Raw genomic sequence first — 12,169 nt, 5'->3', positions numbered from 1 at the left:
ATGACTTTGTTTAAAACATTTTCTAGATTCCTACGCATTACATGCTCATACCAAGACAGACGATAACTCTTCAATTTCAAAGCTCGCGCTACTTTCATACTTTCTCTGATGTATTCATTCCTTATCTTGTCCATTCTTGTCACACAATACATCCATTTTCATATTCGCAATTCAGTTGCATGCAATCGTCTTTCATCCGTCCTTTTCGGGCCAGCACTCTGATCCATGTTACGACCAAGGTGTGTTGCCAGTGATGACTTACGGCACAGAGACGTGGTCGCTAACTATGGGTCTCATCGATAAGCTCAGAGTCACTCAGAGGGCAATGGCTCTCCATTGCCCTCTGAGTGGCTATGCTCGGAGTTACTCTGCGTGATCGAATCCGAAATGAGGAGATCCGCAGAAGAAACAGAGTGACCGACATAGCCCGAAGACTTGCGACTCTGAAGTGGGAATGGGCAGGGCACATAGGACAGATGGCCGTTGGGGCAGTAAAGTCCTCGAGTGGCGACCACGGACCGGAAGACACAGCGTGGGAAGGCCTCCAGCAAGGTGGACCGACAATCTTATCAAGATCGCTGGAAGGCATTGGATGCGAGCAGCGCAGGACCGATCGTCGTGAAGATATTTGGGGGAGGCCTATGTCCAGTAGTGGACGTCTTCCGGGCTGCGATGATGATGATGACTCTGACCCATACAATAGGCTGGATCATGATGATACGTATGTGGTCGGATCACAGATCTCTCCATATCCGTCCCAACATTCGCATTTCAGTTACATGCAGGCGTTTTCCTTCTAATCTATCTAATCCATTTACGTAAATGACTAACGTAATGGACCCGCTTGAAATTTATAGCCTGTGTATTATTCTGATATACAAACTATATTACTGTAAAGTTACATCAAAATCCGTTCAGTAATTTTTGCGTGAAAGAGTAACAAACAACTATCCATCTGACCATCCATACACACATACTTTCGCATTTTTAATATTAGTAAGATAGTAACAAGATACTATATGCATTGCAAAGATGTATTGCACCTGTTAGGGTTCACATCGATATTGTCGAAAAATCTGATATTTTATATTAAAAGAAGGTAGTTTCATTATTACTCGGTATCGTTAAACTAGTTGCATATAACCCCCACTCATATCTTCTCTGTATAAAAGGGAGGGTTTTTGTAGGCCGCGGCATTCGGTCTTTGTGCACAGGATGTGCTGGTTGTATTTTAATTGCTAAAGTAAATTGTGTTAGAGACATAGTTAAATTAATGTTATATAGTTGTTATTTTATTATAATACATACTTTTACTAGTACATAGAGTTGATATATCTTACACACCTTACAGGATTGAGAGACCAGATAATGTTATTAATAGGAATTATGTAGTGGCCTGGATAATGTCGCAGTTAATTGTTGGTGAGTTTGCCGTAGGCTAACTGACCTGATTTTGAGTCTTCCTATCATCCTACCCTGATGCCCGCTAGTGACTACATCGTAAGATGCCTGCGCTAATGTTTCACCATTATATACTCGTATATATTTGATGCCCTCGGTGATCTAACAGTTTAGCTCACGCGTGCCGCGTGTTTGTGTTCATGAGTTTGATTGTTTGTATCGTTCTAGGTGTTTTCTATGTAAAATATTTACGAAAAAAAATGTATTTGTATTAGTTTAGTACCCATAACACAAGCTTTGGCTAGTTTAACTTGAGTTTGAGGGCGCTTTGTAAATTGCCTTGAGATAAAAAAATGTATTCATTAAAAACACTTAATCTAGTGTTTTTTCTCACAAATTTATATAGACTGATGTATATAACTTATCTTGTTATCAAGACTGCTACGAGTAGATTTTCTTTCAAGCGTAAAATGCGGGATTATTAGTTCAACTTGTAACTTTTACATTATACACACCAGTGTTTGACGACCTCGGTGGTCTAGCGGTCTAGCACACCGGTTTACGTCCGATGGTCGCGGGTTCGATTCCTCGCACGGCACAAACATTTGTATTCATGAATATGATTGTTTGTATCGGTCTGGGTGTTTTCTATGTATAATATGTATGTATTTACGAAAAAAAAATCTATGTACTTGTATCAGTTATCCAGTACCCGTAATACAAGCTTTAGCTAGCTTAACTTGGGTCTAGATGGCGCTGTGTGAATTGTCCTGAGATTATTATTATATGTAATTTATATAATATATTACTTTTTCTTTCCACCGTGACTCTCCATTTTCACACTTTTGCTGCATTAAATTTAAACATATTTTTGATTGCTTCTGCTAGTTTTTACATTCTCTCTGTTAGCTTCTATAGAAATGTATGTAAATACATAGCATATATCAATAAGTACATAATAATTTGACTATCTATATATATATAATTCAAAGCTGACTGATATAGTGATCTATCAACGCACAGCCCAAACCACTGGACGGATCGGGCTGAAATTTGGCATGCAGGTAGATTTTATGACGTAGGCATCCCATAAGAAAGGATTTTGATAAATTCCACCCTTAAGGAGATAAATTAACGCGAGCGAAGCCGCGAGCAAAAGCTATTTATATACATATTTATATATGCTTCTGGAACATATATTTCAGGAAATACTGTTTTTCGCAGTTATTACATTTTGCATCGCCTACAAGTTTGTTTTCTCTGCATTTCTCTGTCTTTCTTTGACTGGTAGAAAATGCCGAGAGGTTAAATTAGTTTAGTCTACCATATTATTATATACTTTTACCATACACACAATCTGATTAATACAGGTAATTCCTTGCTCTCTATTTTCACCCTTTTGCAGAGTCGAAGTAAATTTGTTTTTGCTTTTGCTGCGCTTTTTCTGTCTGCTAATATATATATATCTAAATATATATATAACTTAAAGGTGACTGACATAGTGATCTATCACCGCACAGCCCAAACCACTGGACGGATCGGGCAAAAATTTGGCATGCAGGTATATGTTATGACGTAGGCATCCGCTAAGAAAGGATTTCGATTAATTCTACCCCCAAGGGGATAAAATAGGGGATGAAAGTTTTTATGAAACTTTGTCAATTTTAAACCAATCGGGCTGAGACTTTGCATACATAAAGCTACTATGACGTAGTCATCGTCTAAGAAAGGATTTTGATAAGGGATAAATTAACGCGAGCGAAGCCGCGGGCAAAAGCTAGTTTATTTATATGGCTCCATTTACCAGTATATTATATGCATTAAATTTATACAAATAATACTTATCAAGTCAAATAAGACTCGCCCAGTCCGCTAAACATAATGATTTCAAGTTCTTACCAACGACCCTCTGATTAATAAACGTAATTCATTCCTGCCTACACGTAATGTGTAGGCGTAACTTTAGATTAATAATGTTTAAATTCCATGTACACTTAACTAACAAAGTTACTTCTGACATTTAAATATTATGAAGTTCATATTAGAAAACTTTTATGACTACTCTGTATTTTTTACATAACTGGAATGTCAACGAACTGAAAGAACATTGGCCACCTAGTAGAAATATTCTAGGCTCATTCTTCTTGGCTGTAAAAAATATTAAATTGCTCTTGAAATATTAAACATAATTTACAATATATTCTACTTAATAATGTAATTTATCGTATATATTAATATGTAGTTTTTGATGGCCAGTAGCCATTAAATATAAGTTAAAAATAAAATAAATAATTTTGAAAATGGAACCTCGAACAGAGCGATGATATAGTTTTAGTTTCTTTCTGTAAAAATATACACTTATATATTTCTGCTTAGTAGTGTATTTTAGTGTAAATATTTAAGAGCTGTTTACGATCGTAAATAGCCATTAAATATATCTTAAAAATGAAATGCATCATTTTGAAAATCGAACATTGAACATAGAGAGGCGATATAGGTTTGTTTTTTTTTATAAATATACATACCTTCCATACATTCTACGTGTTACCAATAAGAACATTAAGTGTGCAAAATTATTTATTAATTGCTCACCCTCCGATCGATCCCTCGTCCAATTCAATCAAACGGGGATCGAAATTACCTGAGCCGGGGTTCGAACCCCTAGCGGTGCCCTCAGACTAAAGTCGTAGCCATCAGGCAGGAGTTGGCCTTCAGCCATAAGTCCTTCCGCGGTTTTGGAGTGCCATCTGCACTCATCCTCAATCGTCCGGTGAAGCTGTAAATACCAGCTGCGACCAACAGCATTAGAGAGGTCGGATGAAAAATCGCTCATTATTCAATTTTTATCATAAATGCAACATGTAATATTCCTAAACCAAACATGAGTAACCCGAATTACACTACAGTGTTACACTAACGATGTATCAACGTATAAAATGAGCTATTAGATATTAAATTTCACTAATTAGACATATTTGCTACCAATATATAATCCAAGAGGGATTTACGTTATACGGAGATCAAATAACAACTATTGGATTGTAAACTCTTGTTGATATTAATCTATTTATGAATAGTTCAGGTGAGTTTACTGAAGCAGTAACTCTACGTATTAAACTTCTATTAGATCTCGTATTGCCTTTAGGTTTAACGCTATTATATCGTTAGTATTAGTTTGTCGGCATCTTGTATATCTATACAAGTGATTCGAACCGGTTTTGGTGATGTAGAAATGCTTGAAGACTTATGTTCTTGACTTTATAAAGATAGAAATTTTAATTATATAAATAAACACTTTACACACTTCAATTGGAGTAGTGTAATAGTAGTAAAGTAGTAGAGTTAAATTAAAATAACATTTGTATTTCTGTCTATAATTCTGACTCTCCAGTGAAGTAAACATCAAGAGATTGCTTCTAGCGATGTGGCCGCCTTTTTGTAATTATGTATTCTTTTATATTTTATTATTGTTTATGTTTTTCTTTACCGTATAATTTATATAAATAAAGTATAGTCTGTCTATCTACATCTAACAAATATATAACATGAGGTTTTTTTATTAATGGACTGTTGACCCTATTGCTCGCAATGTGAATTAAAAATAATACACATATATAAACATTTACATATCTATACATCTAAATAAAATTGGAGTGTCTGTCTGTAATATTTAAATAACTATTTTTTACTACGTGTATATAAATATAAATACGGTACATACAAAAAAAGTATATTTTTTACAATTTTTGTCTGTCTGTCTATCTGTCTTTTTGTTCCGACTAATCTCTGAAATGGCTGGACCGATTTTGATGGGACTTTTATTGGCAGGTAGATGTAATAAGGAGATGTAACTTAGGCTACTTTTATTTTAGAAAAATAAAGTTAAATTCCACGCGGACGAAGTCGCGGGAACAGCTAGTTATGCATAAAAATACAGGTAATAATACTAGTAGCTGTTTATGATTTGAATAGACAATTTAAGGTTAAATCTGACTGTCAGTGTACTGAGTTGAGTTGGAAGGGACATCAAAAGGTTAACTTTGATGTTTGCCGACTGTTTATCAAAATTCCGACCTTTTGTTTCATGTGCAGATAAATTGAAATTGATAAAGGTGAGTGAAGGCGTATTTTTTTTATCCCTCCCAGATTCATACGGGTGAAATGAGTGTACGTATTTCTAATTTATTTGAAAATTATATCCAACATGGATAATAAATTAGTATTTTAAAAAGAGAGGGAGTGAGGGGATTTTGATTCATAGGAACTAGGGGTATCACTGCTAGTAATGTGTCATGTCACCTTCGTTACCTCCATCTGTTGGTCGCGGGTTCTATTCCTCCGACTGTACAAATATTTTTATTAATGAGTATGATTATTTATCAATACTAACAATCAGTCTATGTATAATATGCATATATTTATAAAAAAAAACTGTGTATTTATATCAATTTTCTAGCACTCATAACGTAAACTTTCCTACTCAAGCTTTACTTTATTTGGAACTAGATGACCCCTGTGTGAAATGTTCTATGTAGTTTCTAATATTTTATTAAAAAAAAAATCTTCACTCATAACGTAAACTGTTCTTTATTTGGGACTAGATGACCGCTGTGTGAAATGTTCTATGTAGTTTCTAATATTTTATTAAAAAAAAAATCTTCCACTCATAACGTAAACTTTTCTTTATTTGGAACTAGATGACCGCTGTGTGAATATTCTATGTAGATCCTAATATTATTATTAAAAAAAAAACCCTGAGATGAATTTTCGAAACTAGTTAAGAATTATTTTTCAGTTTGTCCAATATAAAGAAATTTCTTTGTATAATATTGGTATTGATCACAACAAAGTGCACCTTCCACAAACCAAATGACAGATGAGATTGCGATAGGCCACGACTGCTTGCTGAGAAAAATCGGAAAAACAATAGATGCGTATCTGAAACACGTTACAGCAACCTTTGTTTTAAAGCCACAAGGTCCTAAGGGAATAAATAAATAAACCAAAACACTACAATCGTGTATATAAGGTTTATTGGTCAGTTTCAAAATACAGGTACAAAAAATGTTATAAAGTAAAATACATATGGACTTTCTACAAAACGAAACGTTAGCGAGTTTCAATTTTGTTACAGCGCCATCTATCGGCGCTGCATACAAACAATACTATTTTATGGATTATAATCTACTTTAACACTTTGTTTACGTAAAACGTTTGTTAATATCATCTTTATATATATATAAATACAAACAGACTTCGCTTGCATAGAGTAAACAAAGTATATGTATATGAAGGAATTATTTCACTAAAACAACCTTCAAAACTCAAACACACAATTTTTATTCTCAACAAACTTTTTATTCCACTAATTTTAACAACTCTCTAATACTACTGAATACAGACCACAGACTCATTACATTTTTAGATTGTAATATATTTGTTTTTTTTTTTTTAATCAACTTCAACATTCTCCGCCGCCAAGGATATGCCCATATCCTTGTACGTATCATTCTCAGTTGAAATCAGGAAGTCTACAAAGTTTAGACACCGAACGCTGCATAACACCTGTGGCTGTACGAACATCGTAAACTCTAGTTAGGCCATCGGAACTCGGATACTTCTTTTGTATTCGACCAAGGCGCCAACTGGATGGAGACGCTCTTGAGTCTTTTATTAAGACCATATCTCCAATCTCGAAATCTTTTTGAACTCTCATCCATTTCGGACGTTGCTGTAATCGAGACAAATATTCAGTTTGCCATCTTGACCAAAAATCACGTACCATTTTCTGCGTCAATTGCCATCTCGTTAAATTGGATACATTTACCTTTTCATAGTTTCTGTCTGGTAAAGTTATAGTAGGCTCTCCAACAAGGAAATGTCCGGGTGTCAGATACTCGTAATCATCATTAAGTGCTGTTAGTGGACGCGAATTAAGACAAGCCTCTACTTGAGTCAAGACTGTGTATAACTCCTCAAAAGTAAGAGTAGTATCTCCTAGTATACGCTTAAGGTGATACTTCACAGATTTCACCCCGGCTTCCCATAAGCCTCCAAAGTTAGGAGCGCCAGGTGGTATATATTTCCAAACAGTGCCTCTATCATCCAACAAAATTCTCAATTCTTCAGGAAGTTCGTTTCTACCCTGTTTCCACATCTCAAATAGGGTTTTCTCTGCTGATATAAATGTAGTTCCGTGATCACTCCACAGCTCATAACATCGACCTCTTCGTGCAACGAATCTTTTAAATGACGAAATAAATGCTTCTGTTGTCATGTCACTGACTAACTCAAGGTGTATGGCTTTTGTTGCCATGCAAATAAATAGGCATATATATGATTTATAAGCTTTAGCTCCTCGTCCTTTGCTCATTCGACATAGTATAGGACCAGCATAATCGACTCCACTTATTGAAAATGGGCGAGATGGATTCACTCTAACGTCAGGTAAGTTTCCCATTAATTGATTACTAGTAGTAGCATTATATATAGCACATTTTTTACACTGTCTATAAAATCTCTTTATTCTTTGACCGCCATTTATAATCCAATAATTATTTTGCAGGTATGAAGTCATTAATCGAGGACCTCCATGCAGCGTCTCTTTGTGTGCATCATCCAACAGAAGTGGTATAAGTGGATTATCTCTGGTAAGTATGACAGGATGTTTTCTTTCATATTTCAGCTCTGCATGCTTTAAACGGCCACCAACTCTCAGAACATCATTCTCATCAAGGTAAGGACATAATGGTAATAATCGACTACATCTTTTAATAATTTTCTTCTTTTTCAGGGTTTCTATTTCATCTGTAAAGTCTATTTGCTGAGCAATTTTAACACAAACGGTAAGTGCCTTATCTCTTTCTTCACAATCTATGCTTTTATGTTTAATATTTTCTCTTTTTACATTTTTCATCCATCTTCTACAAAAGGCAACAACGTTCAATAGTTTCTTCAGTGACGAAAATCTATTCAATAAGGTAAGTTTAAATTCATCATCTTTAGTTTTTATAATTGTCGTATTACATTTAATCTGAACTCTTTTTTCCAACTCTGTTTCAGGAATTATATCTTTTGGTAACATAAAATTAGACATTTGCAGAAATTCTGGACCTTGCCACCATAAATGACTCTCTTTTAGTACACTGGGTAATAATCCTCGTGATGCTGGATCAGCGGGGTTCTCTTTGTATTAATGTACAACCACTGAATATTCAAATTGTTTCTAATTTCTATAACTCTATTTTTAACAAATGGTGTCCATTTATTTGGGTCGCCTTTTATCCAGGCCAATGTTACTTTGGAGTCAGACCAAGCAAATGTTTTACTGGTATCAATGGAAAGTATTCTCATAACATGTTTAAGTAATTTACTTAACAATGCTGCTGCACATAGTTCCAAGCGCGGTAAAGATATTTGTTTTACAGGCGCAACTTTAGTTCTTGCCATAATCAACGTTGTTTGGCAGGGATTTTTATTATTACTCAATACTCTAGTATAAACTACGGCTGCATATGCTGATTGCGAGGCGTCTGCAAATCCATGTAACTCCACTTCCACATCAATAGTACTTCCATTCCATCTAGGAATCTTGATTTCGGACAGTACAGGTAAATCATTTTTATATTTATTCCATTCTTCTTTCAGATCATTCGACAGTTCTTCATCCCAATCTACTTGATTTAGCCAGAGCTTTTGCATAAATATCTTTGCTTTAATTATGGCAGGTGATAACCAACCCATAGGATCGAATAAAGAAGCTATCTGGCGCAATATATTTCTCTTAGTAAGTAAATTAGTATTTTCGCTTTTCATATAAGTAGGTGCTATTTTTAAACTGTCCTCATTTGTCTCCCACATAATACCCAAAGTCTTCACAGTCTCTTTATGAATTATATCTAATACAATACTATTCACTCTTTTCTCAGGATCTATTGAATTCATAAATTCTTGACTATTTGAAGATATTTTTTGTAATTCAAATTTTCCTTTCAATAACATTTCTGCTAACTCTTTTTGTGCATTTATCGCATCGCTCACATTATCAAAACCAGTTAATACATCGTCCATATAAAAGTCTGAATTCACAATTTTCGAGGCAACAGGATACTGTGTATTTTCATCTTTAGCAAGCTGTCTCATGGTTTTTATTGCAAGGTAAGGTGCTGAAGCCATGCCAAAGGTAACTGTCAGTAATTTATAGGTTTGTATTTCATTATTTTGATTAAATCTATATAATATTCTCTGATATTTTGTGTCTCTCTCTTGTATTTTTATCTGGCGATACATTTTAATAATATCTGCCACAAAAACTATTTTATGTGTTCTCCATCTTAGGATAATATCTCTTAACTCTTCTTGTAAATTAGGTCCAATCAAAAGCCCATCGTTAAGTGATACTCCGTTTGTACCTCGACACGAAGCATCGAATACGACACGTACTTTCGATGTTGTTTTATCATCTCTGAAAACTGCGTGATGCGGTAAGTAGACTGTATCTTTCTCTCTCTCATCTTTTACTAATTCCATATGGTTTAATGTTATATACTCTTTTAACACATTATCATACTCTCGTTTTAAGTTTTCATTTCCAGCCAATCTTCTCTCTAAACCTCTTAATCTTCTCATTGCTATTTCTCTAGAATTTTCAGGTAAGATTGGATTGTCTCTCACAAATGGTAAGCTGACTACATATCGTCCTTGTTCATCTCTCATGACTGTTTTCTCATATATTTCTTCTGCTCTAGCTTCTTGGGAGGTAAGTGTATTTTTATTCTCAGACTCTAGTGACTCACATTCCCAAAATCTCTGTAGCATATTATCTAACGTTACACTCAAATGCATACTAATAATTTGGCCCTTATTTGGTAATCTCTCAACAGCTTCGCCGCCAGATATTATCCACCCTAAGTAAGTTTGTTGGGCGATTGGTTCTCCTTGCTTTCTCTTTAAAACTCCACTCATCAAAATATCTGTGTAGACATGAACACCCAATAAAAGGTCTACATTTCCAGGTGTATGGTAAGTTGGATCTGCTAACTCGATGCCACTGAAATGTGTCCAATGCTCATAATTTATTCTTGTAGCGGGCATGATATCTGTAACATGCTTAATTACATAAGCAGTACACTTTAATTTATAATTTTTATTCATTCTAGAGGACAACTCAATCTCCGCCGCGTGCTTGAACGGGGTAGACATCTGTCCAACTGCTGATACCTGACCTTCTACATCTTTACATTTCAATTGTAATCTCTTTACAACTGCTTCACTTATAAATGATTCTTCTGAGCAAGGGTCTATAAAAGCTCGTACAATCTGTGGCCCTCTGCTCGTTTCTAAATTCACCAAAGCAGTAGCAAGTAATGACACACGGCCTCGTATTGACACATGTGAAAGAATATTGTGTTGACTCATTGTTTGATTATCTGGTGTTCTAATCTCTTCAGTCTCATTATTAATAGTCTCTAAATTTGGTTTAGTTATATGTATCAACGTGTGGTGCTTTCTATTACAGATATCGCATCTCATTCTATATCTACAAAATTTAACACTATGACCAGGACGCAAACAATTAAAGCATAATCTCTCCTTTTTAATGTACTCTGTTCTCATAACTGGATCTAGCTTAATAAACTCTTTGCATGAAAATATGTCGTGATTCTCTTTACACTTTCCACATTCTGTATTTCTACTTCTATACTCTGTATTTCTTTTTACAGCATTACTAGTTATTGTAGCAAACGATTTTGGTTTAATTTGAGTTCTCTCTTTCATATAAGATGTTTGAATCATTTCTGTTACTCTAAATCTTCCTTCTAAATATTTCTTAAATTTTTCTAACGTAGGTAATTCTTCAACAGGTATTGTTTGCAATTCTTCTTCCCATGTTTTTTGAGACTCCGAGTCTAATTTATTACTAATTATATGTATTATTAATGGATCCCAATTCTCAATATTAATGTTGTTATTCTTTAAATTATTTAAACATTCATTTGTTGTATCTAATAAATCTTTCATGTTCTTTGATGAAGCTGTAAATATTCGTCTCTGTCCCAAAAGTCTAGTCAAAATTGAATTTACTATTATTCTTTTATTATTATATCTATTAGATAATGTACTCCAGGCGATGTCATAATTATTTTCGGTAATTTGTGTGTTTCAAAAGTTGTTCAGCTTCGCCAGTTAAACTGGACTTCAGGTAATGCATCTTTTGTATTTTACTCAAATTTTTATTGTTATGAATTAATGATGTGTACAAATCTTTGAATGTTATCCACTCGCTATAATTGCCTTGGTATAGGGGTATATTTATTTTGGGTAATTTTACGTCTTGATTTACATATTTTGTACATGGCTCCTGACTATATTTGATGACTCAAAACTTTCTAACATCTCTGTGATATCTTATTTTATAATTTTGTAATGACATATTGTAAATTAAATAATGTAAATTTAATATTGTAATGGGTGAAAACTGTGATCGGTACAGCCTATGCTGTAAATAATATAATTGACGTAGTGGAGTAACCTGAAACAGTCATGCTCGCTATAAAGTTCAAACTTGTGGCGGCGTGTTGGGCCGGGTCGATGTGCTCCCTCAAATATGGTTGAGTACAATGATGGCTGGCTCATACGTCATACTCGTGAACGGGTGCTGCTTGTGGGGACTGGTCTGTTCAGGTTGTGAACACTGATTAAATTTTTTGTTCTTTGCGATAGCATATGCTGGTGGTCACTCTATTCTCCCAAATTTGAATTTTAATAA

At 34.5% G+C, this 12,169-nt stretch overlaps 2 protein-coding genes across 2 annotated transcripts; both read right to left on the bottom strand.

Moving 5' to 3' along the window:
- Positions 1 to 6,913: 6,913 nt before the first annotated feature.
- On the bottom strand, positions 6,914 to 8,497 carry LOC131854210 (uncharacterized). The gene has a single exon (XM_059205341.1). It carries the CDS (start codon positions 8,495 to 8,497, stop codon positions 6,914 to 6,916), a length of 1,584 nt encoding a protein of 527 aa, XP_059061324.1.
- Positions 8,498 to 8,538: 41 nt separating this feature from the next.
- On the bottom strand, positions 8,539 to 11,421 carry LOC131854209 (uncharacterized). Its single transcript, XM_059205339.1, has one exon. The coding sequence runs from the start codon at positions 11,419 to 11,421 to the stop codon at positions 8,539 to 8,541; it is 2,883 nt and encodes a 960-aa protein (XP_059061322.1).
- Between the last annotated feature and the right edge of the window lie 748 nt (positions 11,422 to 12,169).

The sequence above is a fragment of the Achroia grisella genome, unplaced genomic scaffold (genome assembly GCF_030625045.1).
Source record: "Achroia grisella isolate CSIRO2021 unplaced genomic scaffold, CSIRO_AGI_Agris_v1 utg971, whole genome shotgun sequence".
Taxonomy (NCBI): Eukaryota; Metazoa; Arthropoda; class Insecta; order Lepidoptera; family Pyralidae; genus Achroia; species Achroia grisella.
Note: the sequence above shows the minus strand (reverse complement) of the source record. Positions and strands in the feature narration are given on the sequence as shown.

What these genes read in the sequence shown, in the direction of transcription:
- LOC131854210 (XM_059205341.1), bottom strand. Translation starts at nt 8,497, where the DNA reads ATGTCTAATTTTATGTTACCAAAAGATATAATTCCTGAAACAGAGTTG.
- LOC131854209 (XM_059205339.1), bottom strand. Translation starts at nt 11,421, where the DNA reads ATGAAAGATTTATTAGATACAACAAATGAATGTTTAAATAATTTAAAG.